This window comes from Muscardinus avellanarius (assembly GCF_963383645.1).
Source record: "Muscardinus avellanarius genome assembly, chromosome: 10".
Lineage (NCBI taxonomy): Eukaryota > Metazoa > Chordata > Mammalia > Rodentia > Gliridae > Muscardinus > Muscardinus avellanarius.
The window spans coordinates 46,257,277-46,285,259 of record NC_137796.1 but is presented as its reverse complement, the minus strand read 5'-3'; the positions used below and the strand labels follow the sequence as shown (position 1 = coordinate 46,285,259).

The 27,983-nt window shown below is 41.5% G+C and overlaps 1 protein-coding gene across 15 annotated transcripts in view; it reads right to left on the bottom strand.

Annotated features, from left to right (window-relative positions):
• LSM14A (LSM14A mRNA processing body assembly factor) overlaps window positions 1-26,043 on the bottom strand; it is a gene marked incomplete at both ends in the record, with an annotated part of 63,217 nt that extends 37,174 nt beyond the window's left edge. For all 15 annotated transcript variants that reach the window (XM_080702733.1, XM_080702746.1, XM_080702741.1 and 12 more), the window contains one exon: window positions 25,923-26,043. In XM_080702733.1, coding sequence (XP_080558859.1) covers window positions 25,923-26,043 — 121 coding nt within the window. The remainder of the gene's footprint in view (window positions 1-25,922) is intronic.
• Window positions 26,044-27,983: the final 1,940 nt, after the last annotated feature.

Here is a 27,983-nt window from a genome sequence, read left to right as displayed (position 1 = left end):
GAGGGGTTCTCAATAGAATGTAATTCTTTGTGTGTGCACATGGAGGGTACTGGGAATTGAACCCAGGGAAACGCTACCTCTGAGCTACAACATAACCTCATTTTTATTTTTGAAACAAGGTCTGACGAGGTTGCTGGAGTCTTATTAAGTTGCTGAGGCTGTCCTCCAACCTGATTCTCCTGTCTCTGTCTCAACCTCCCAAGTATTGGGATTACAACTATGCACCATTATGTCTGGCTATTTTTTTTTTGAAACAGAGTCTCAGTAACCTGTAATTTTCCTGTCTTAGCCCCCCAAATACTGGGATTATAGGTGTGAGTCACCACAGCTGGCCTGTTATTGTTTATGCATTGAAAAGCCATGTAAATAAAGCAATCTGTGGAGGAACAGTACATGACACATAATGCCCACTAACCCCAAGTTTCCTTCTGGCTCAATATGGCTATATATTCAGTTGCCTAAGTGCTTGTTGCATAGTTCTCCTTAATCTTTTTCTTCTTTTTTTGTGTGGTACTGGGGGTTGAACCCAGGGGCATTCTACATACGAACTACACCCCCAGCCCTATGCCCTATTTTTAACTCTTTACTTTTTTTTTAATTTTATTTTATTGGTGGTACTAGGGTCCCTGGAAACCCTTCTCTGGCTACACTCCCAGACCTATTTTATATTTTTATTTGGAAACAGGGTCTCTTAAGCCAGCAAGGCTGGCTTCGAACCAGTGCGATCCTCCTGTCTCCACCTCCCAAGCATGGGGATTACAAGCATGCACTACACGCCTGGCTTCAACTCTTTACTTTGAAACAGGGCCTCCCTAAGTAGCTGAGGCTGGCTGAGAACCTGCAATCCTCTTGTCTCAGCCTCCCAAGTACTAGGATTACAAGCATGAGTCACCACACGGGTTATTCTTTATTTCTGAAACAGGGTCTCACTAAATTGCTGAGAGCCTTACTAATTTGCTGAGCCTGGCTTTGAACCTGAAATCCTCCTGTCTCAGCCTCCCAAGTACTGGGATTACAAATGTGCACCATCATGCTCGACTCCCCCCCCCCCCCTTTTTTTAAATTCATGGGCATTCTACCTCTGAGCTATACTCACAGCTCTTATTACTTTGAAATGGTCTCGCTACACTGCTGAGGATCTTACTAACTTGCTGAAGCTGGCCTCAAACTTATGATCCTCTTGTCTCAGCCTCTCAACTACTGGGATTACTGAAATTCACCACAAGAATAAGATCCCTTAATTTTGATATATTCTTTTATTGTCTCTAACCAGGACCTCAACTATTCCTTATCCCTTCTTCCAAAGGCTATTTTTACCTTTATTTTAAAATGAAATTCCTAAATTTACTATATTTTTTATTAGAAATTTAACATGCATTTAAGAATGTTAGTATTTTAATTAGGTATTTTTAATGCTCAAATAAAAAAAAGCATTACACAAGTTTGGAATGGTCTGTCCTTTAATTTGTTTTTCCTATTATTCTTAGCACGGAAAGGTATACATCATTATTATGACTTAATGCCACTATTATGCCAGAATGTGGTTAAATACTTACTTGACTGATATTCTGGGAGTTATCATGAATTAATAAATACATAATAATTTAGGAGGTTTAGAATACTTAAGTAATACTTTAATAATATAACAGTACAAAAGCAGTACTCCACTAAAGCAAGCACACCATATACACTAGTTTGTCAGGGCTGCCAAAACAAAGTAGTACACATATTATGTCACACAGAAAGTTACAAAAAAGAAAAAAGAAACCACACAAATCCCAGAAATATATAAAAATACACACATATCATATATTTATTACACAATATATCTGAAAGAAATGTAATGGAGCTGGGAATAGCAATGCATGCTTGTAATCCCAGTACTTGAGAGGCTAAAATAGAAGAATTCCAAGTTTGAGGCCAGTCTCAAACTTGGAATTTAGTGAGAACTTGTTCCAAAATAAATAAATAATTCTGTGGTATTGGGGATTGAACTCAGGGGCATTCTATCTCCAAACTACATTCCCAGACCTATCTTATGTTTTTTCCCTATTTTCGAAAAAGATCTCACTAAGTTGCAGAGGGCCTTGCTAAATTGTTAAGGCTGCCCATGATCCTACTGTTTCAGCCTCCCAAATCCTGGGATTACAGGCATGTACCACCATGTCAGGCCAAAATAAATAAATATATATATATATATATATATATATATATATATATATATATATATATATATATGTGGTACTGGGGTTCCTGGAAACCTTTCTACCTCTGGGCTACACTCCCAGACCTATTTTATATTTTTATTTGGAAACAGTCTCCTAAGCCAGCGAGACTGGCTTCCAACAAGCGTGCGCCACCACGCCCAGCCAAAATAAATAATTTTTAGACTTCCGGGAAGATGGTGACCGAGAAAAGCGGGGCTTAATTGCCCCGCTAACAACCAATCTCCATTACCACAAAACCAGCGCCTTTCATATCCAGAAAACACCATCACCAGAAAAACAAAAAAACCCCACCAGGCTCCAGAGAGAAAGCGGACTGAGAACAGAGCTCAGGGCCACAGAGGAGACACACGCGCCCGAGGACGCGGCAGCAGTGCCATACTGCCGGCGGCAGCTGCGAACTCAAAGGACGGCTACAGCAAGCCGAGGTGAGCCACTGCGGAACAGCCAGGCGGGATTTCTCCACGCAGAGAGCGTCTAAAGCTCCCAGTGGCCGAACTCAGCACACGCTGCAGGGATTCAGAGTGGAAATCAAAACCAGAGAAGAAAAAATACGCCAGCCTCACGGCCGAGGGCGTGGCAGAGGCGCCATATTGCCACCGGCGGCGGCAGCAGCAGTGAATTCACCGAGTCCAGTACAGCTACATCTGCGTACTCAAGAACAGTGAGTCAAATTGCGGGCCACAGAGGAGAAATCCCAGTACTGTACCTCCTGGGACTTGACCCAGTGAGGGAGTGGTGGTGGCTGAGATATCACACCATAGGAGAACGTGCAACCTGGCACCCCCCATAGTTTAAAGCAGCCTCTATCGACTCCCTGGGTCGGAGACTCTGTGATACAACCCAGTAAAGGAGTAGTAGGGTCTGAGATAATACAGACTCGAGATCCAGAGCACCTTAAGTGAAGCCATAGTGACCCAAGGGAAGAACCCAGAGAAGGCACAAACCTCCGAAATCATGGGAAAGAGGAATAACACTGGAGTAATGAATGCGCACAACCCCACAACATCAGAACCCGATAAAACAGAAAATCAGAGATTTCTAGAAGATCAAATCAGGAAAATAACTGTAGAAATAATAGAGGTGCTTCGAAAAGAACTCAGAGAGAGCCAAAAAGAGATAAAGGATGCAATTAATGAAGTAAAGGCCTCAATTCAAAGCACAAACAACCGATTAGAACACATGGAGAACAGAATCTCGCTCTTAGAAGATGAGCAATCCAAAAATGAACGCATAGTTTCTAATCTAGAAAAAAATATCCAACAGCAGGAATCTGACATGGAAGAAATATGGGCCCATCTTAAGAGAGCTAACCTAAGAATAATTGGAATAGAGGAGGGAAAAGAAAGTGAAACCAAAGGGATCAACAATCTCTTCAAGGAAGTAATAGCAGAAAATTTTCCAAATATAGAGCAAGAGGTTGATACACAGATCCAGGAAACTTATAGAACTCCCTTTAGACAGGATCGGAGAAGAGGATCCCCACGCCACATAATTGTCAAAATGACCAATGTGGAAGCCAAGCAGAGAATCTTAAAGGCAACAAAAACAAAGGGCCAAGTGACATTCAGAGGCAAACCAATTAGAATCACTCCAGACTTCCCAAACCAAGTCATGAGAGCCAGAAGGGCTTGGAGTAACATATTCCAAACTCTGAAAGAAAACAACTTCCAGCCAAAAATTTCCTACCCAGAAAAACTTTCTATCAAATTAGATGGAGAAATAAGAAGCTTCCATGACAAACAGAAACTGAAGGAATTTATGTCTTCAAAACCAGCGCTAGAGAAAATACTCAAAGAGATTAACTAAAAAGAAGAAATAGGTAACACTCACCAGAACCAGAGAAACAAGATTTTCCATCCAACAGACAACTAAGATTGGTTATCTGTGGAGATTCATTATTTTTGTTAGTCTTTACCTATCTCTAAATTGTATTGTTTGCCTTTATTGTTGTTAATTTTTAGGATTTCTAGTTGGAATATTAATATACCTTCAGATATAGCATTTGGAAATATTTTATCCAATTCTATCAGTAACTTTTAACTCTGTTTACATTGTCTTTGGATATACAATACCTTTTTTTTTAGGGAGTTTGTATATTCTTCTGTTGCCTGTGCCATTGAAATCATAACCAAGAAATCACTGCCAATTTCAATGTTGTGAGGTTTTATGACCCAGATTTTCTTCTAAAAGTTTATAGTCTTAAGATTTATATTTAGGTCTTTTATCTATTTTGAGTTAATACTTGTATGTGGGATTAGGTAAGGGTCCAATTTTATTCTTTTCCATGTAATTATTATTTTTCAACAATATTTAGTTAAAAGATTATTATTTCCTCCACCAAATGTTCGTGGAAACCTTGTCAAAAATAACTTGACAATATAGGGAAGAATTTAGCTCTAGGCTTGTATTTAACTCCAATGGTTTATATATCTGCCTTTAGAACAGTATTACACTGTTTCAATTATTGTAGCTTTATATGGTTTGAAATCAGAAAATATATATCTGCTAGTTTTGTTCTTTTTCAAGATCGTTTTGGGTATCTAGAATTCATATTCCATATTAGGATAGATTTTTTTCTGAAAAATAAATATATGAATATATGATAGTTTCACCTAAAAAAACAGAAAAAAATATGCTCTGGTAAGAAAGAAAGCAAAAAGAAATATTGAAATGTTATCTTGAAGTTATCAAAAGCTTGGTATCAGACAAATGAAACTGTTATGTGAGATTAACATTTTTAATTTTGGATAAATTGCTATAATACTAGATGTCAACCACTAAGCCAAGCATGGGAAGGAGGGATGGGGAGGGAATGGGGTGGGGATCGGGTGGGGGCTGACTGGGCGATGTGTGCATGTATGTCTACAAAAGTTTGTATCCCACTATGATGTATGAATACAGTGCACCAATAAAATAAAATTAAAAAAAAATAAATAATTTTTAAAAAGGGCTCAAGGTGTAGCTTAGAGGTAGAGAACACCCCTGGGTTCAATCCCCAGCATATACACAAAAAAAAGAAAGAAATACTTCAGCCATAAAAAGGAATAGCTCAGTAGTAAGGTTTTTTTTTTTTCTTTGCTGGTCTGGGGATGGAACCCAGAGGCATTTGACCTCTGAGCTACAACCCCTGCCCAATTTTTTATTATTTATTTTGAAACAGGGTCTTATTGAGTTGCGGAGGGCTTCACTAAGTAGCTGAGGCTGTCCGCGAACCTCTGGTCTCAGCCTCCCAAATACTGGGATTACAAGCATGCGCCACCACGCCTGGCTAGTAAAGTGTTCTTAAATTTGATCCCCAGTCCTGGGGGTAGTGGGAGAAAAAAGGGGAGAGGGGGCAAAAGCTCCAAAGCATTATGCTAAATCAAAGAAATAAGATACAGTTATATATTATTACTTTTTGGATATATCCAGAAAAGAAAAAGTCATGGAGATAAAAGACAAATTGGTAGTTATTGGGGGTATGGAGTGGAGGTACTATTTAGTGGGCATTGGAGTTTTTCTAGGGTGATAGAACAACATATTGATTACAATAAATGCCTTACTAAATTGCTGAGGCTAGCTGTTAATCTGTGATCCTCCTGCTTCTCAAATACTGAGATTACAAGCATGTGCCACCATCCCAGGGCCTATTAATCTTTTATTTATTTATTTTTTTTGAGGTACTGAGGATGGAACCCAGGGGCATTCTACCTCCAAGCTACACCCTCAGCCCTATTTTTTATTCTTTATCTTGAAACAGGGTCTCACTGAGTTGCAAAGGGCCTCACCAAGTAGCTAAGGCTGTCCGCAAACTGAGACCCTCTGGTCTCTGCCTCCCAATTACAAGCATTTGCCACCATGCTCGGCCCAGGGCCTATTAATCTTAAAGAAATAATTATTTAATTTTTGCTACAAACAACAGAAGACTTATTAATAGAAATGTATTCCATAAGCCCGACATGGTGGCAAATGCCTATAATCACAGTACTTGGGAGGCTAGCCTCAGCAAGTAGTGAGATTCTCATAAATCTAGTGAAACTCTATTTCAAAATAAAACAATAAAATAGGGCCAGGGGTGCAGCTCAGAAGTAGAATGCCCAAGGCTTCATCCCCAGTATCATAACAAACAAACAAAATGGGCTGGGGGTGTAGCTTTGAGGTTGAAGGCCCCTGGGTTCAATCCCCAGAACCCTCCCCCCACAAAAACCCAACAAAAACTCAAGAATATTATTTGTATTTGGGTTATCCAAAGAAAGAAAACCAATAGAAAACATATGTACACACAGATTCATATAAAAATTGGCTTATGGAATTTTGAAGACCCTGTTGTGATATTATGAAATATATATTTTGGTTTCGCCTCCAGTCATTGGGTCATAGCTCCCTCAACAAGGCAGGTCTAGAAACTAGAATTTCATGCTGGACCCAGTGGCACATATCTGTTATCTCAGTACTTGGGAGGTTGAGAGAGAGGATAGAGGTTTAAGAACAGCATCGGCAATTAGCAAGACTCTCAGCAACACAGTGAGACTTTTTCAAAATAAAAAATAGGCCTGGGCTCAGAGGTAGAATGCCCCTGGGTTCAATCCCCAGTATCACAAAAACAAAACACCACACCAAAGAATCCAGGGAGAGTGGTACACATCTGCTTGAGAGGCTGAGGCAGGATAGCAATTTTGAGGCCAGTCTAGGCAACTTAACAAGACCCTGTCTGAAAATAAAAAATAAAAGGGTTGGGAATGTGACCCAGTGGAAGATCATCCCGGGGTTCAAACCCTGTACTGTACCTACCCCCTAACAACAGCATTAAAAACAACAACAAAAACAAAATAAAATAGGCTAAGAGTAGCTCAGAGGTAGATGGCTCTGGGTTCAATCTGCAGTACCACAAAACAACACAACAAACAACAACCACCACCAAAAGGAGAGTGCTGGGAGAACTTCAAGGTAGCTGAATATGCAGAGGTTTTCCTGAAGGATGCCACATGGAGTGAGGGCATGGAGTTTCCTTCTTCCGTATTTCACCTATATATCTCTTCAATTGTCTCTTTTGTAATATCCTTTACAATATACCAGTAAATGAGTTCTGTGAGCCACTCAAAATTAGTTAACCCTAAAGAGAAGGTTGTAAAGCTGGGCATGTTGGCGCGTGCTTGTAATCCCAGCGCTTGGGAGGCTGAGACAGGAGGATCGCACAGGCTCGAAGCCAGCCTCAGCTACTTCGTGAGGCTCTCAGCAACTTAGTGAGACCCTGTTACCCTGTTTCCAAATGAAATATCAAATAGGTTGGGGGTATAGCCTGGAGGTAAAGGCTATTGGGTTCCATCCCCAGTAAAACACACACACACACACACACACACACACACACACACACACACAATCAGTTTCATAAGTTTTTTTTTAAAAAATAGAGAAGGTTGTAGTAACCCTAATTATAGCTAGTCAGTCTGAAGCAGAGACATCTAAAGGGGGGGCACATTCTTGGGACTGGGCTCTCAATCTATGAGCACTATTTCCAGCCAGCATCAGAATTAAATTAGAGCTTGTGTCTGCTTTTACAGAGCTACCTCCCTGAGGATGGGGGAAAGTCCCCAGGTTTTTAAGGTCACAGAAGTCCTCTGTGTTAATTAGGATATGAGTGGGAGAGAAAAAAAAATAGATGATTTGTTTTTCCAAGACCAAGATCTACAAAAGAGGCTGGTAGAATTTCTTCTTGTTCATAGAAGGTCAGTCTGTTCTATTAAGCTCTTCAACTGTTTGGACAAGATCCACCAACATTACAGGGGTAATCTACTTTATTCAAAAACCTACCAATTTAAATGTCAATCTCATCCAAAAAATATTTTCAAAGAAACATCCAGAATGTTTGACCCAAAAGCAAGGTAATGGCACATGTAATTAGCCAAAACCTGCTTTTCCTCTTATAATCTCAAAGTATTGTATTGCTCTATGTATACTCTACCTTTCAAGATTTTGAAGATATTCAGAAGATTAGTATCTAAATCATTTTTGCAACATTCAAAGAATCTAACACAGTGCCCTACATACAGCTGACATTTGAGTATTTCTTGAATAAAATCCACAGTAAAAAAAGATGCTAAATTAGCTATTTCCAAAAGTACCGAACAGTGTTTAATATCAAGGGAACTGGATTAAGTTATTCAACAAACTTACTTAGGATAAAATGGGAGAATGTTATTTAGAGTAAATGTAAGAAGTAACAACTGGACATCAATAAGACAAAGAGAAAAAATTACAATACTTTAAAAAACAGCATACTTGCGGATGCCGGGCGTGGTGGCGCACGCTTGTAATCCCCACGCTTGGGAGGCAGAGACAAGAGGATCACACAGGTTCGAGCAGAGACAGGAGGATCACACAGGTTCAAAGCCAGCCGTAAGCCAGCCGTGCGCGCTGGTTTAGGAGACCCTGTTTCCAAAATAAAAATGTAAAAATAGGTCTGGGAGTGTAGCCCGGAGGTAGAAGGGCTTCCAGGAACCCCAGTACCACAAAAATAAATAAATAAATAAATAAGTAAACAAACAAACAAACAAACAGCATACTTGCAAAATTAAGCCAGAAAAAAGGAGGTTAGAATTGGTATTCTCTTTCTATTTCTGACATATATATGTAAGTCCAGCTATTGTTCCATATCTAGTGCCATATACTAATTCTGCTGAAACCAAGTGAAATATAGTAGGTTTGGAATATCACTATTTGTGACTTTAATATAAGGCTTAATTACTTAAAACTAAAAAAGCAACCATCTCTTCCAAGATGCAGACTCTCTGATAAAGGACCTGAAAATGGCTGTGAACCACCTCTTTCTCCCTGCTCTCTTGTCCTGTATGAGGATTGGACCTGAGCCTTGTGCATACTGGGCAAGTGCTCTAGTTGTGAACTAAATGCCCAACCCCTGGATTTTCTACTTGAGAGGAGAACTGTACAAAATAAGATTCTCTAGGCCTGTTCTGTGAACTGCATTACAGCCGCTTCCACAAATTCCTACTTTCTCCTCTAATTGTAGGCTTAAGACTTGACTCAGCTAACAAGATTCTCTCACTTCAACCTTACTTGTTCTTCTGTGCAATATTCTTCCCCCTGGATTACTAATTCAGACTGATTATCCTCCTATTCAAAATGCTTGGGACCAGAAGGGTTTTGGATTTTGAAATATGGCATCTTGAGAATGAGACCTGAGCCTAAACACAACATTCATTTATATACACTTAATATCCACCTTATATACATGGCCTAAAAGTAAAGAAAAAAAAGTAAATTTTTTTTTGGTACTGGGGACTGAACCCAGGGGCATTCAGCCCTGGTTTATTTTTTGTTTTGAAACAGGGTCTCATTAGGTTGCTGGTCTCAAACCTGAGATCTTCCTAAGTCTCTCAGGACTTAGAAAATTATTTTATACAATCCTGTTAATATGTCTGTATTTTTATTTCAACCTGTCACATGAGTTCAGGTGTAAAATTTTCTACTTATGGAGTGACACTGGCGCTCAAAAAGTTTCAGATTTTGCTTGGGAGGGTGAGACAGGAGGATTGTGGGTTCATGGACAGCTCAACTACTTAGTGAAGCCCTCTGCAACTCAGTGAGATCTTGTTTCAAAAGCAGGAGGATCGCAGGTTTGAGAACAGCCTCAGTAATACTGAAACTCTTATCAACTTAGGGAGATCATGTTTTTCAAAAACGTAGAAAAAGAAAAAAATATATAGCTAGAAAGTTTGGAGGTAGAATGTCCCTAGTTTCAATCTTCAGTAACCCCCCCTCCATATTCTACTCCTGAGTTACACCTGTAGCCTGTGTGTTATATATACATATATGTATACATCACACACAATACAAGACAATATAAGGGGACAGCAACTAGTGCAAATAAGAATTTAGGAAGAGTGATACAGAGAGAAATGTCAAACCAAAAGATCAATTTCAAATTTTATTTTGCAGTACCAGAGATGGATCCCAGGGCACTGTACCTCTGAGTCATACCCCCAGTCCTATTTTTTTAAGTCTTTTTTAAATGTTTGAAACAGAGTCTCACTGAGTTGTGAAGGGCCTTGCTAAGTAGCTGAGGCTATCTGCAAACCATGATTCTCCAGTCTCCACCTCCTGAATGCTGGGATTATGGGTGTGTGCCCAATTGAAATTTGGGCTCAATTTGAAATTTCTGATGGTGATATAATAATCCAGTAATAATGGTCCCATAGCATGTTATTATAAAGCAAACACATTTACATGATCTCTTTGAAACTATAGGTAAGAGAGATCCTGAAACATTTCTGTAAAGCACAAGATGGTCAAAGAAATTTGATTTGAACTCATTATTCATCTTAGAAAATAAAATATCTTTCAAACTGTGCTCATTTATTATAGTCTTCCCCATTAAATATTTATCAAGTTGTTCATCTATATATTTTCTGACCAAATAAAATTTTCAGAAAAAGTACCTCTCTAATGAGCAACAAGATCCAAGGGGAAAAAGATGCTGATATCTAGTAAGAAAACATAAGGTTAAGCTTGATAAGCACAAAACTAGCTTAAGCTTGTATTTCTCTTTAGCAACCTCTTAAAATAGTAAAACTGACCTCACCATAGTCTGTTTCCCCCTCACTTCCAATCAAGGATTTTTTGGTTTTGTTTTCTGTTTTTTGTGGTACTGGGGATGAAAACCAGGGGCATTCTACCTCCAAGCTACACCACCCAGACCTATTTTTTATTCTTTATTTTGAAAGAGGCTCTCACTGAGTTGCAAAGGGCCTCACTAAGTAGCTGAGGCTGTCCGCGAACAGCGATCCTTCAGTCTCAACCTCCTGAATGCTGAGATTACAAGTGTGCACTATATGCCTGGCTACCCAGCAGTCTAAAGTTAATTATGACTTTTGAAGTTGCTTTCATTTGAAATTATTCTTTGTGGCTGGCTTTATATTTTAACCTTCCAATGAAAAAAAAAAAAAAAAACCCAAGAGACAAATATGAAAGTGTGTGGGGGAGGGTGAGGAAAGGAAGGGAGGGAGCATAAATGCATCTAGTAGGATTAAAATAATGAGTAGGAACCAGGCGTGGTGGTGCACGCTTGTAATCCCCGCACTTGGGAGGCTGAGACAGGAGGATCACACAGGTTCGAAGCCAGCCTCAGCTACTTAGTGATGCTCTCAGTAACTTAGGGAGACCCTGTTTCCAAATAAAATATAAAATAAGTCTGGGGTATAGCCCAGAGGTAGAAAGCCCCTGGGTTACCAAAAATAAACTAATTAATTAATTAATTAATTAATGAGTAGGGGAGAGAGTGAACAGAAACAAAATAGAAATTAATAAGAAATACAGAGAGGGAATGAATTTTTTTAAAGAGTACTCATATTCACAAGTTCACCCCAGCTCATGTGTGTGTGTGTGTGTGTGTGTGTGTATATAATTTTTGTGGTAATGGGGATGGAACCCTTCTACCTCCAGGCTACACTCCCAGACCTATTTTATATTTTTATTTGCAAACAGGGTCTCTTAAGCCAGAGAGGCTGTCTTCAAACCTGCGCGATCCTCCTGTCTCTGCCTCCCATGTGCAGGGTTTACAAGCTTGTGCCACCACACCCGGCCAATTTTATTTATTTTGAAACAGTGTCTTAAGTTGTGGAGAATAGGATTTCTTAAAAATCAGGAACTTCAGAGTGTCTTTGAATAGACTTGTTAAGAGATAATGGACCAGATTAGGGGAGTAGAGAAGGTAAGAAGTCAAATTCTAGATCTGTTTTGAAAGCAGAGCTGATAGGTTCAGATCATATATGAGGTATGAGAAAAAGAGGAATCAATGATAACTCCAAAGATTTTGGCCTTATGAAACTAGAAGTAAGAAACTAGCATTTGGGAGGCTGAAACAAGTGATTGTGGTTCACAGACCTCAGCTACTTAGTGAGGCCCTCTGTAACTCAGGGAGACTTTGTTTCAAAATAAAGAATAAAAAATAGGGCTGCGGGTGTAGCTCAGAGGTAGAATGCCCCTGGGTTTCATCCCCATTAACAGACAGACAGACCCCCCCCACACACACACACACTCTTTCTCTCTCTCCTCCCTCCCTCTCTCTCACCAAAAAAAAAAAGAAAGAAAGAAAGAAAGAAAGAAAGAAAGAAAGAAGGAAAGAAACTGAGTAAGGCTGATAGAAGTACAGACCTGGTACACACTAAACTGAGATGTCAGGTGACCATTCCTTCAAATTAAGATGCTGAAGAGGCAATTCATATATCATTTCTGAATTTAGAGAAAAGGTACAGTTAGAGAAAGAAAGCTAGCAATGTATACAAACATATTTTAAGTATGAACTGGATGAGATCATCAAAAGGGTACACGTGATTATGCTAGGCCTCGTGGCATATGTGCCTGTAGCTATTCAAGAGGTGGAGGCAGAAGGATTGTAGCCCAGCATTTCAAGCTAGGGAAACATAGTGAGACCTGATCTCTCTACCACCCCCCTTCACTTCCTGTAGGTGGTTAAGGAAGTTAAAAAAGAAACAGAAAGACAAAGAGAGAAGTGAGCCCTAGCAATCTAAAACATTAGGAAGTTTAGGAGTTGAAAAATCAACAAAGGAGATGAAGAGGCAACCAGTAAAGTATGGGAAAAAAGGATTAAGGCCAAGTGAACAAAAATGCTTCATATAGAATAGACCAAATATGCCATATAATACTGACTGAAAAAGCATGAGAATAAAATCTGACCTCTTAATTTATCAACATGGATATCTTTAGTAACCTTGATAAGAACAGCTTCTTCTCTGTGGAAATAAAAACCTAAATGAAGTGGGTTATAAAAAAAAGTGTATGCCGGGCGTGGTGGCGCACGCTTGTAATCCCCGCGCTTGGGAGGCAGAGACAGGAGGATCGCGCAGGTTCGAAGCCAGCCGCGTGCGCTGGCTTTGAAGACCCTGTTTCCAAATTAAAAAAAAAATGTAAAAATAGGTGTGGGAGTGTAGCCCGGAGGTAGAAGGGCTTCCAGGAACCCCAGTACCACCAAAAAAAAAAAAAAAAAAAAAAAAAAGTGTACATAGGTGGTACAGACATCCTCAAAGAGATTTGCTGTTAAGAGGGAAAGATAGAATGGGCAATAAATTAAAAAAAAGTGGGAATGCAGCAATTTTTTTAAAAGAGAAATAAGGAAATGGAAAAAGCCATTTGAGATGAGAAAACAAAGGGAACTGCCTGAACAATGTACCTGAATTACTAAGAGACTAAGAGGAGAGGAAAAGTGTACAAGTAAAGGATGGTTTTGCACCGGGCGTGGTGGCGCACACTTGTAATCCCAGCTTGGGAGGCGGAGACCGGGACTGCACAGGTTTGAAGCCAGCCACACTGCGCTGGCTTAAGAGACCCTGTTTCCAAATAAAAATATAAAATAGGTCTGGGAGTGTAGCCCAGAGGTAGAAGGGTTTCCAGAAACCCCAGTACCACCACCACCACTACCACCACCACCACCACCAAAAAAAAAAAAAAAAAGAGATGGTTTTAAACCAGACACAGTGGCACACGCCTATAATCCCAGAGCTTGGAAGGTACAAGTGAGATGTTTATTAATTGTGCATATGAATGGGATACCTGTGCCTATAATCCCAGAATTTAGAAGGCAGAAGGAAAGAGGATAACAAGTTCAAGGCCAGCCAGGGTAACTTAAGGAGACACTGTCTTAAATAAAAAATAAAAAGGGCCGGGCGTGGTGGCGCACGCTTGTAATCCCCGCACTTGGGAGGCAGAGACAGGAGGATCGCGCAGGTTCGAAGCCAGCCGCGCGCTGGCTTAGGAGACCCTGTTTCCAAATAAAAATGTAAACATAGGTCTGGGAGTGTAGCCCGGAGGTAGAAGGGCTTCCAGGAACCCCAGTACCACCAAAAAAAAAAAAAAAAAATAAATAAATAAATAAAATAAAAAGGGCTGGGTTGCCGGATGTGGTGGCCCAGGCTTGTAATCCCAGCTCTTGGGAGGCTGAGACAGGAGGATCACACAGGTTTGAAGCCAGCCTCAGCTATGGAGTGAGGCTCTCAGCAACTTAATGAGACCCTGTTTGCAAATAAAATATAAAATAGATCTGGGAGTATAACCCGGAGGTAAAAAGACCCCGGGTTCCATCTCCAGTACCCCCTCCCACACACAAAAAGGGTGGTACATGCTTGTAATCCCGCATTTGAGAGGCTGAGACCTGAGGATCGCGGTTCACAGACAGCCTCAACTACTTAGTGAGGCCCTCTGCAACTTAGTGAGACCCTGTTTCAAAATAAAGAATAATAAAAAAATTGGAGCCGGGCATGGTGGCGCACGCTTGTAATCCCAGCATTAGAGAGGCTGAGACCTGGAGGATCACAGTTTGCAGACAGCCTCAGCTACTTAGTGAGGCCCTCTGCAACTCAGTGAGACCCGGTTTCAAAATAAAGAATAAAAAAAATAGGACAGGGGGTGGGTGTAGCTCAGAGGTCAAATGCCCCTGGGTTCCATCCCTAGACCCGAAAAAAAAAAAAAAAAAAAAAAATAGGGCAAGGGGTGTAGCTTGGAGGTCGAATGCCCCTGTGTCCCATCCCCAGATCTGCAAAAATAAATAAATAAATAATAATAAATAAAAAGGGCTGGGCGTGGTGGTATACCATTGTAATCCCAGTACTTGGGAGGTTGAGATGGGAGGATTGCAGGTTCACCGCTAGTCTCAGCTACTTAGTGAGTCCCTCTGCAACTTAGTGACCCTGTTGCAAAAATAAAGAATAAAAAACAGGGCCAGGGTATGTGTAGCTTGAAGGCAGAATGCCCTGGGTTCAATCTCAGTACTGAAGAAACAAAAACAAAACCAAAAGATGGGCTGGGGATGTAGCTTAATGGTAGAGCACCCCTGGGTTCAATCCCCAGTAACACAAAAATTGAAAAATAAATCAGGTTAAAGATAGCTATCTCCTCAAAAATTATCATTTCTTTACTGACAACCTTTCAAAAACCTTGTCACAGTACTTGTCTACTATTCTTTCCTCAGTAAAAAGGAAGTAAAGTCAACAAGCTTAAGATAAAGATGAGGAAGGATGTATTAGAAGTCTGAGGAAAAAAGAAGGAAACAACTCCATAGAAAAGTGAAATGCCCATAATTTCCAGGACTTGGGAGGCTGAGAAAGGAAGATCAAAGGTTCAAAGTCAGCCTCAGCAACTTAGTGAGGTCCTGTTACAAAATAGAGTTGGGGGTGTAGCTTGGAGGTGGAGTGTCTCTTGGTTCAAAATCACCAATACCACACACACAAAAAAGTTGAATAAATGGACTATGGAAATACAGCATGACTTCTGGGAAGTAACTATTACTGCTGAGGTTAGTGAACATACTTCTGAAGCAAATCTGATCAGAATGTTTGTGTTGATATAATCAGGGTTATGATTTTTTTAAGCCTATAGGTATAAAAACAAAACAAAACCCCAAATGAGCAAAAGGGGTATTTGGTGCAGGTATATGTATCAACTGTAATGACTTTATATAATTTAAGCAGGGAGGTGAAGTTATTGGAGGAATGAATGAAAGCTAGTAAGATCAAGATGCTAGTCTATAATAAGTCTGAATGGCTGATAAAGTAGAGGTACTAGAGACTGGGTACGTAAGTGATGGGAGATGGTTGGCAGGTGTGGTAGTGCATACCTATAATCCCAGAACTTGGAAGGCTGAGACAGGAGGACTGCAGGTTTGAAGCCAGCTTCAGCAACTTGGCAAAGCCCTTCATAATTGAGTGATAACCTTGTACCAAAATAAAAAATAAAGCAGGGATGGTGGCACATGCTTATAATCCCAGTATTTGGGAGGCTAAGACAAGAGGATATTGGATTTGCAGTCAGCCTTAGCAACTTAGTGAACCACTATTTCAAAATAAAATAATAAAATAGGACTGGGGGTAACTCCAAGGTAGAATGCCCCTGGGTTTTATCCTCAGTACCACAAATAAATAAATATAGGGCTGAGGTATAGCTCAGAGGCATAATTCCCCTGGGTTCAATGCCCAATACACTCCCCACTCACCCCCCCAGTGAGTTGGGGTGTAGCTTGAAGGTATAATGGCCCTGGGTTCAACAATCTCCAGTACTTAAGAAAAGTACTGTTTGGCCGTGGTGGCACACGCTTGTAATACCAGCATTCGGGAGGCCGAGACCGGAGGATCACGGTTCACAGCCAGCCTCAGCTACTTAGTGAGGCCCTCCGCAACTCAGTGAGACCCGGTTCCAAAATAAAGAATAAAAAAATGGAGCAGGGGGTGTAGCTTGGAGGTCAAATGCCCCTGGGTTCCATCCCCAGACCGGCAAAAACAAAAACAAACAAACAAACAAACAAAAAAAAAAAACAGTACTCTTTTTTCAAAAACAGGTTTGCTGACAGCCTCAGTTACTTAATGAGGCCCAACTAAATAGCTGAGGCTGGCTTCAAACCTGCACCTCCAGTCTCAGCCTCCCAAGTACTGGGATTAAAGGCGTGCTCCACTACACCCAGCTGTGGGATTGTCACTCTATTAGGCTGTGGGATTATCACTCTTTATTAAGCACCTATGATAAAGTAGTTTTTTTTTTTCTTGATTTAAACATCAGAACGGCTCTAAAAGATGGCATTATTGTTGTTATTTTTTGAGATACTGAAGATTGAACCCAGGGGCATTCTACCTCTGAGCTATACCCCCAGACCTTATTTTTATTCTTTATTTTGAAACAAGATCTCACTAAATTTTGGGGGGCCTCACTAAGTAGCTGAGGTTGCCAGCAAACCTGCAATCCTCCTGTCTCAGCCTCCCAAGTACTGGGATTACAAGCATGCGCCACCAAGCCTGGCTAAGATGGGTATTATTTTATCCCTACTGAAAAGATGAAGGGCCAGCATGGTGGAACAAGCCTATAATCCTAACTACTTTGGAGACCGGCAAGAAAATCACAAGTTTGAGGCCAGCCTCGGCAACTTAGTGAGATCTTATCTCAAAATAAAAATAATAAAAAGGTCCAGGGATATAGCTCAGTGGTAGCACCCTAAGTTAAATCAAAGTACAGGGTGGGAAGAAGTTAAATAACTTGCCCAGAGTCAGAGAGGATTATGTACTCCCACAGGTTTTAGGATCATATTTTTTTCTAGAAACAAACCCCCATAAAAGTAAGACTCTTGTGAATAGATTTCACAGACCAACTCACACTTTGCCCGTTTAAAATTTTACCATAAATTGCCGGGCTTGTAATTCCTGCGCTTGGGAGGGAGAGACAGGAGGATTGCACAGGTTCGAAGCCAGACGTGTTTCCAAATAAAAAAGTATAAATATAGGTCTGGGAGTGTAACCTGGAGGTAGAAGGGTTTCCAGGAACCCCAGTACCACCCCCCAAAAAAATTACCAGAATGATACCAGGTTTAAAAACAGCAAAGATACTTTGCAGCATGAGAAAAAATTGTTTCTATAGCGGGCATCTTTTAGCATGAAATAGTTATAGTTTATCTATAGTTACTGTTATTATTACTGTGGCACTGAGTTTAAACACAAAATTCCTGCTATATTATTATGTAATATTTTTCTTTTTTGGTGGTGTTGGGGTACAAACCCAGGATACTAAACATGCTAGATAAGTGGTCTACCACTATGCCACACCTCCAGCCTAAATAACATTTACTTATTTTTTTCCTTTTACTGATAATTCCTCTGACTTATACTGTCTTCTCTACTTCTGATACAGAAAGTTATCGCTCCTCTTATTCTACCAGAAAATGAACAGTTTTTGGCACCTGACTTCAGACTCTGAGAATTTACAAAGTCCTTCTGTAGACTACAGAGCAACAATAAAGTGTTTCCATGGCTCTAAGTTCTGGCAACCTCCCTAAATAGGACAACCAAAAGAAACTGGGGCTTGAAGTTTCACTAGATCTTTGTAGTTCTAGGTAGTGACTTTGTGAATTGCTAGGTTTTGATCTCCATGGCATGCAAGAAATCAGTGAAATATCTCCCGAGTTTTTCAACCATCATATAAAGTTCTGCTACCCTCTCCTCTAGGGCCATGGTTTAAAACCATGTGACTAACAATCAAGAAGTGGAAGCTGGGCATGGTGGCACACACTTGTAATGCCAGCATTTGAGAGGCTGAGACAGGAAGATCTCATTTGCAGACAGCCTCAGCTACTTAGTGAGGCCCTTTGCAACTCAGTGAGACCACTTCCGAAAAAGAAAAAGAAAAAGAAACTGGATAAATAGGAGGACTGAAGGTTCCAGGAGAAAAGGGTTTAATAATTATGCTAGAACAACCACTGATGACAACTTTCCACCAGGGCAAACCATGGCATACAGTCACCACATCAAATGTTAACTAGTTAAAAAACTAGTTAAAAACTTCAAGAGCAGTTTATAATTTGAGATATATTTAAATTAGGCAGGCAAGTTGGTGCACTCCTGTAATTCCAGTATTTGAGAGGCTGAGACAGAAGGATTTCAGGTTTGAGATTAACCTCACCAATTTAACAAGACCTTTGGTTTAAAATTAAAAGAGCTAGGGTATAGTTGGAGGTAGAATGCCCTGGGTTCAACCTCCAGTACTTAAAAAAAAAAAAAAAAAAAAAAGAGCCGGGTGTGGTGGCGCACGCTTGTAATCCCAGCATTCGGGAGGCTGAGACCTGGAGGATCACGGTTCGCAGACAGCCTCAGCTACTTAGTGAGGTCCTCTGCAACTCAGTGAGACCTGGTTTCAAAATAAAGAATAAAAAAAATAGGGCAGGGGCTGTAGCTCGGAGGTAGAATGCCCCTGGGTTCCATCCCCAGGCCCGGAAAAAAAAAAAGCCAGGTGTAGTGCTGCACGCTTGTAATTCCAGTCCTTGGGAGGCTAAGACAGGAGGATCGCACGTTCTTGTTCAAGTTAGTGAAAGGCCTCTTAGTGAGACTCTGTTTCCAAATAAAAACAGAAATAAAAATATAGCAAAACAAAAAACAAAACAAAACAAAAAAACCCAAGAAACTGGGTGAGGTGGTGCATGGCTGTAACCCCAGTATGCCAGAGGCTGAGACAGGAGGATCACAGGTTCAAGGACAGCCTCAGCAAGCGGTGAGACCTTGTTTCAAAATAAAAATAAAATAGGACTGGGGGTGTAGCTCAGAGGTAGAATGCCCCAGCCCCTGGGTTCAATCTTCAGTAACACACACACATACACACACACAAACACACACACAGAAAAAACAGTCTACTAGCCATAAAACACCTGATGAATGTGTTATACTAAAATGAAGAACTGTACACCACAAGAAATCACTAGATGGGAAAAGATATTTGCAACACATACATCCAACTAAGGATTCATATTAATAATGCAGAACTCAATTGGGCATGGTAGCATAGACCTTTAATTCCAGGTCTTGGCAGCTTCAGCAGCATAGCTGAGGCTCTCAGCAACTTAGCAAGACCCTGTTTCAAAACAAAAAATAAAAAGGGCTGGTGGTGGACCTCAAAAGTAAAATGTCCCTGGGTTCAATCCCTAGTACCACAGAGAGGAAAAAATTTCAGAACCTCAGAAAAAGACATGTATTTAGAGAGGACAATAAATTTAAAAGGCACTTGTATTTTTTTGTGTCTGTGGTACTTGGGATTGAACCCAGGGGCATTCTACCTCTGAGCTACACCCCAAGCCCTATTTTATTCTTTATTTTGAAACAAGGTCTAAGTTGCAGAGTGCCTCACAAGTTGCTGAGACTTTTGATCCTTCATTAACCTGTGATTCTGTCTCAGCCTCCCAAATATTGGGATTACAAACATGAATTACCATGCTTGGCACTTGTATTTTTTTTGTGTGTGTGGTACTGTGGTGGAACCCAGAGGCTTTCTACCTATTCCTAGACTTATTTTCTATTTTATTTGGAAACAGGGCCTAAGTTGCTGAGAGCCTCACTCAGTAGCTGAGGCTGGCTTTGAACCTGTGTGACCCTCCTGTCTCAGCCTCCCAAATGCTGGGATTATTCCATACGCACGCATGCAAAAAATGCTGGGATTACAAGCATGCGCCACCATGCCCGGCTTGGCACTTGTCTTTTTAAAGAAGAAATCTAAATGGCCAAGATATGAAAAGACATTCAACCTCATTAGTAAAGAAACGGAGATTAAAACCACATTCAACTACAAATCTACCAGACTGAGTAGAATTAAAATACATAATATCACCAGACATGGTGGTGCACACCTGTAATCCCAGTACTTGGGAGGCAGAGACATGAAGATCACAGGTTTGAAGCCAGCCTCAGTAACTTAGCGAGGCTCTCAGGAACTTAGTGAGACCCTGCTTTCAAATTAAACAAAACAAAAAAACACATTATCAAATGTTATTGTTAGTGAAGAATGTAGAACTAGAATTCTTACATACTAGTAATTAAGTAAAATTTAATAAACTAAGGCCGGGCGTGGTGGCACACATTTGTAATCCCAGTGCTTAGGAGGCTGAGACAGGAGGATAACACAAATTCAAAGCCAGCTTCAGCTACTTAGTGAGACCCTGTTTCCAAATAAAGTATAAAATATGTCTGGGAATATAGCTCGGAGGTAGAAAAGGCCCTGGGTTCCACCCCCAGCACCACCAAAATAAAAAATTAAAAAATTAATAAACTATTATTATAAAAAAGCTACTTGGCATTAATTAGTGAGGGCACATATTTCCTATGTTCCTACAATTCAATTTTTAAGTACATATTCTCAAAAAAGTGCACATAAATACAAAAGTGCTTTTTGTATTTTCATTAAAGCATTGATCAGAATAGCCCCAAACTTTTAAAGTTTTTTTTTATGTTGTTTTTTTGCGGTGCTAGGGACTGAAACCAGAGCATTCTACCTCCACACTATACTCCCAGCCCTATTTTATTTTTTATTTGGAAACAGGGTCTTACTACACTGAGAGCCTGGCTAAGTTGCTGAGGCTGGCTTTGAACCTGTGATGCTCCTGTCTCAGTTCTAGGATTACAGGCATGTTCCACATCAGCAAAGCCTCAAACTGTAAACAATCTGAACTGAATATGAACTTGTAAAATATCTGAAACTACTGCAGAAAGAATGACCCTGTGTTATATTCATGATAGAATATTGTATAATAAAAAGATAATTTCACATATATAGAGCTCAAAAATGGTTAAAACTAACAATATTCTTTAGAGATTTAAAGTTACATGGGTATCCAGATGTGGTTTGCATATGCTTGTATCCCAGGACTTGTGAGGTTGAGAAAGGAGGATAGCAGGTTTAAAGCTGGCCTCAGCAACTCAGTGAGGCTCTTAACAACTTGGTGAGATCATGTTTCTAAATAAAAAATAAAAATAGGTCTGGGGGTGTAGCCTGGATGTAGAAGGCTCCTGGGTTCTGACCCCAGTACCACAAAACAAACAAACAAACAAGCCTTGGTTACATGGTTAAACATTAAATGTCAGAATAACATTTATATCTAGCCTAAGACAGCAATCACCATTATGGTAACATATAAGCAGTGGGAGGCTTCTGGGAGAATTATAAGAACATTATTACAAAAAATTAACTTTTGGGGGGAGTACAAGAGGTTGAACCCGGGAGCATTCTACAATCAAGCTACATCCCCAGCCCTGTGTGTGTTACTAGGGATTGAACCAGTAGCATTGCTCCTCTGAGCTACATCCCTAGTGCTATTTTCTTTCTTTCTTTCTTTCTTTCTTTCTTTCTTTCTTTCTTTCTTTCTTTTTTTTTTTTTGTGGTACTGGAGATTGAACTCCAGCATTCTATCTCCAAGCTACACCCCAATTTTTTGTTCTTTATCTTTTTTTTTTGGAAGTACTAGGGATGGAACCCAGGGGCATTCTACCTTTGAGACACACCCCAGCCCTATTTTTTTTTTCCTTCTTTATTTTGAAACAGGGTCTCACTGAGTTGCAAAGGGCCTCACTAAGTATTAGCTGAGGCGTCCTCAACCATGATCCTCAGGTCTCAGCCTCCCAAATGCTGGGATTACAATCATGTGCCACCACGTGCCCCCCACCCCCCTTATCTTGAAAAAGGGCCTCATTAAGTTGCAGAGGACCTCATTAAATAGCCAAGGCTGTCCTCAAACTGCAAACCTTCTGTCTCAGCCTCCCAAGTACTGGGATAAAAGAAAAGACAAGCATAGCCATCATGCCCAGTTTACCCACAGACCTTTTCATTTTGAAACAGGATCTTACTAAATTGCTGAGGCTGACCTTGAACTTCCAACTCTCTCAGCCTCCCAATGGAGGGATGATGGCACATGCTGGGATTACAGGCATGTGCCACCACTCCTGGCTAAAAAAATTAGTTCATAATCCATAGTTTTTAAAAAGAGTAACAGGCAATCAGGTGTGGTGACGCAGGCTTGTAATCCCAGCATTTGGGAGGCTGCAACAGGAAGAATCGCGGTTAGCGGAGAGCCTCAGCTACTACTTAGTAAGGCCCTTTGTACTAAGTGAGACCCGTTTCAAAATAAAAAATAAACAAATAGGGCTGGGGGTGTCTCTTGGAGGTAGAATGCTCCTGACTTCCATTCCCAGTACTGCAAAAATAAATAAATAAATAAAATAAAAATAAAGAAAGAAAAGAAAAAGAAAGAAAAGAAAAGAAAAGAAAAAGGCAACAGGCAATAAATAGTGCATGCCTATAATTCCAGTACTTGGGAGGCTAAGACAGGAGGATCACAGGTTCAAAGCCAGCCTCAGCAACTTAGTGAGGCTCTCAACAACTCACTGAGACATTGTATCAAAATAAAAAGTGCTGGGGGTGTAGCCCAGAGGTAGAATGCCTCTGAGTTCAATCACCAACATCCCCCCAAAATAATTAAAAGAATAAAAAATAAGCTAGGCATGGAGGCACACTCCTATAATCCCAGTATTTGGAAGACTATAACAGGAGGATCACAGGACCAACCTCAGCAACCTAGACTCTCAGCAACCAAGTCAAACCGTTTGAAAACAAAATAATAAAAAGGATCAGGGTGTAGCTCAGAGGCAGGGTGTAGCTCAGAGGCAGAACCTCCCTGTGAGTTCAATCTCCAGTACTAAAACAGTAACAAAAATACCCCCAAGATATTATTTTTGGTACTGGGGATTGAACTTGAGGTATTATATCTCTGAGTTATATTCCCAGCTCCATTTTTTATGTTTATTTTTCTAAATAAGGTCTGATTAGGTTTATGAGAATCTCACTACTTGCTAAGGCTATCCTTGAATCTGTGATCTTCCAGTCTTAGCCTCCCAAGCACTAGGATTAGGATTACAAATTTGCGTTACCACACTCATTTTAAACCCTAAAATTCTAGGACTGAACTCCCTGTGGAATTTCAATTCTGAAATATGAAATGTGTCCAGTATTGACTGGACAATATAACTATCTCGATTATATATCAATATTTGACAAACTCCTATTTTGACAAAGATTAAATTCCTTAAACCCATTACACATTAACCCATACCACTTAAAAAACAGCATATAAATATATGGATTAAATATCAGTATCAAAATACAAATAAAATTTCCTTCACTGCTATACTGTTATGATACAAGGAACAAATTATGTTTCATGCCATATGAATTTAATTGTTATAAGTTTACAAACATAATATTTATTTAGAAGATGTTGAAAATATACTTTTTTTTGGCAGCACTAGGGATAGAACTCAGGGGCATTCTACCCTGGAGCTATACCTCCAGCCTTTTTTTTTTTTTTTTTTTAATTCTTGCTCAATCCCCAGTGCCCACCCTCCCAACACACAAAACAACCAACTAACCAACCAGCCTTATTTTTTATTCTTTTTATTTTGAAACAGGGCCTCACTAAGTTGTGGAGGGCCTAAGTAGCTGAGGGTAGCAACAAACCTGTGATCTTCCTGTCTCTGCCTCCCAAGTACTGGGACTACAAGTGTGTGCCACTATGCCCAGCTCCTATTTTTATTTTTTTATTTCGAAACAGGGTCTAGCTAAGTTGCTGAGAGCTTTACTGAGAGGCTAGTTTCAAACCTGTGATCCTCCTGTCTCAGACTCCCAAGTACTGGGATTACAAACCTGCACCACCACACCCAGTTCCTGGCCAAGTCTTTAATAACCACTAAACAGAATCATGTGTCCTGAAGTACAGTGGATGTCTAAGAAGATGATAAATAGCTACAAGTGTTTTAACAAGAAATGTTTCCTGAGATGTTTCACCAGGCAAAGCAGTTACCTCTTGATTTTTCATACTACTTATTTTGGTGGTGGGAATGAACCCCAGGGCCTTGCAGGTGCCAGGCTGGTGATCTACCACTGAGCTAATCCCTAGCCCTATTTTATATATTTTTGAGATAGATTTTTCTTACATAGCTCCTTTGCTCCAGCAATCCTCCATTCTCCATCTCCCAAGTAGCTGGGACTACAGGTAAGCATCACAGTATCCAGGTTCATATTACTGTTTAAATAAACTTGGTAATTTTTAATTATACGATTCAATTATTTTCTAGTAAATTTAGTCAGTTATGCAACTACCACCACAATCCATATACAGAGCATCTTACTTTTTTTTTTTTTTTTAAATAGCATACAGTTTCTCCCTTCCTTTCTTTGGTCCTGGAAATCAAACTCAGAACTCAGGGTTTCATTCATGCTAAGCAAGTTCTCTACCACTGGGCCACACCCATAGCCTGGATAGTGTGCAATTCTATAAAATAGATTTCTTACCAAGTTAAGATTTGTTTCAATATCCGTTCTATTAAAAGGACTGTGAAACACACCTTTCCAACTTAGCTAATCATTTAAAAAAAAAGTTTAGATTTTGAAAAATTTCTTCCGGTTCCTAGGTCTCTGTTCCTGCTAGTTTGTAAGAACTTTACCAGATGGGCTAGAAAAATTACCTGCGTTATCTTGCTTCTCTTCCTAAATATTACAGAATGTTGTGAGATTTCCTTTAAGATTAGGGGCTAAAGTTTATTTTCTTTCAGACTTCCTGGCGGAGCAAAGGCCCAGCAGGTGTGAACGGAAACAAAATCCACTGAGTATGGCAAAGCTAAATACTAGGTTAGGAACCAGCCTCCCTTTCAAGTATGAATTTACCGGGTTCGGTCAGCGGCTACAGACCTTCAGATATGAATTGTGAAAAAGGGTGCTGGATCAAACATGAACTCTTCTTCCTACCAGGATTCCAGAAACAGGACCATGGGGACGGCAGTAAAAATTTTTAACGTGCTCTTTAAAGAGACGATTGCACAACAGGCTTTGAGAGGGATTCCAGTTAAGCAGGTAACTATCACAGATGAGACAAGTGGGATGTGAACTGCTCGAGGGTACCAATGACATTTCGAGATCTAGAAGTCGCAGAGAAAATCCAAAGTTTTGGCACACTGCTTATAGTTCACTTAATAAATACTGCAACGAATCGAAATTAACGTGAGAAAAACGAGTGCTGTGGAATTAAAAAAAAAAAAAATCAGCACCAAACTCAAGGTGGGCGGAAAAATTCTTTGAATAGTCCGGCTTTGTCTGGTGGTAAGACGACAGAACCGCCGAATTTCCGAGTTGGAAGACGCGTCTCTCGGGGTTCTCGGCCGTCCTCGGGCCCGCCGCCCCGCCCGCCGCCGCGCACTCGGCCCCGCGGGTCCCGGCTTTGAGGCGCGGCCGGGGGCCGGGGAGGCCGCGGCCGCCCCAGGGCCGGCGGGGGACGGGGCGGCGGCGGGGTGAGGAGGCCGCGGCCCGCCCGGCAGGCGCGACCCGAGGCCCGCGCCCGCGTACCTTTGGCGAGGGCGACCGTGGAGTTCTCGGTGTCGATGGTGTAGAGGATACCCTCGTAGCGGATCTCCGCCTTGGAGATGAGGCTGATCTTGCTGCCGATGTAGGGGGTGCCCCCGCTCATGGCGCCGCCGCCGCCGCCCCTCGGGGCCGCTCGCAGAGACCCAGACCCCACGCCGCCCCGCACGCTCCTCCGCTCGGCTGGCGCCTACAGCCGCCGCCTCAGACCCAACATGGCGGCCGCGCCGGCTCCGCTACCCTCCCCCAGCCTCCCGCCCTGAAACCGCGGCGCAGCGGCGGCGGCGACGGCGGCGGCGGCGGCGGCGCGGGGCATGCTGGGGCGGCGCCGCGCTCTCGCGAGACTCGGCCGATCGCGCCGGCTCCGGCTCCGGCTCCTCCGCGTCTTCTGCGGCGGCCGGGGTTGCGGCGCGGCGCCCGGGAGGAGTTCCCGGGAGAGCTGAAGTGTTTGGAGGGCCTGAGGCACGGTGGCGGGCCTGGAGAAGTGCCCGTCCTCCTTTTGACACTTGCGGCGACCTCCGCCATCTATCTCCAGACGCGTCGGCACTTTGTCACGAGCCCAGTGTTTTTGTAAACGCGGGTTCCTCTGTCTGGAAAGTTACCCGCCTCCAGGCTCACAGAAGAGCTGCTGGTCATCCTCTAAGACGCTGCCCTTTGAGCCGGGCGGGGTGGCGCATGCTCGTGATCTTAATATGTGGGAGGCCGAGAAAAACGCAGGTTCAAAGCCAGCTCGGCCACTTAGCGAGGCTCTCAGCACCCTAGTGAGACCCTGTTTCCAAGTAAGAAATATCGGGCTGGGGATGTAGCTTGTAGGTAGAATGCCCGTGGGTTAAGAGAAAGAAAGAAAAAGACGCTGTTTTTTCCCTGCCTAGCCAACTGTCCCCCCTCTCCTCCACGGAGCACTTATATCCCTGTTATAAGTAAAATCGATCCTACCCAACAAGTTTGACCCTACGCTGCTCATAGAGGAGCTGGGACTCTATCCCAAAGACTCAGTGTTTAGCCCTGCTCTGTCCAACGCGAATTTCTGATGGCGTGGTCCACTCTCATGGCTTTCAGAGTTATTTTACATTGGCCAATCCCAAGTGTTTGTGGCTTTGGTCAGTTCTGTGAATACCAGGTTCATGTAAATGATAGCCTTCTGTTTCTGCAGTTGGATGTCACATTGGCATCTCAAACTGTGTGTGTCCAAAGCTGCACTTGATTTCCCCTCCAAAGTTACCTTCTCACACATTGTTCCCCCTTTGGGTAACGAGTGCCACTTACTTTTACTCACACCAAAAGCCTTGGAGTCATCCTTCACTTCTCTCACACCTTCACATCTGGTCTGTGAGTCCTGTCTGCTATAGAACTTATCCTAAATCTGACCATTTCTCACCATCCATCCCCATAGCTCTTCGAGAAACTACAATTACTCTAGCCAGGATTATTGCAGTGGCCTCCTAAGAGTTCCTCTACTTCTTCCCTTGCCCAGAGTAGTTCATTTGTGACACAGGAACCAGAGGAAAGTTTTTCATTTGAATCAGATCATGTCCCTCCTCTACTTTCTACTCTTCTCTCCATTGACTCCACAGGCTCTCCCAAGTTGCTGAGGCTGGCCTCAAAACTATGGTTCTAATGTTTCAGCCACCCAAGTACTGGGATTATAGGCGTGGGCTACCATTGCCTGACTTACTTTTTCCTTCTTTAGCGAGCTTATCCTTTTCTAACACTAGAGTTTCCATAAAGTGAGGATTCCCAAATTTATATTTCTATTCCACATCTCCTTATTTCAGCATCACATGAACTACACAATATGCATGTGTGTTTACGTGTGGGGAGGTTGGGTGCTAGGGATTCAAACCTAGGGCCTTGTGCATGCTAAGCAAGTGTTGTACCATTGAGTTATATCCCCAAGCCCTAACTACATAGTAAATATAATCATGTGGGTACCCCATAAATAATCTCTTTGGGTTTCCCCCCAATTAACTGCATTTTATCCATGCCCCCTGGCCTCATCAGTGGCCCTAGGACTACCCAAAGTGTCGGCTACGGTTTGGATATGTT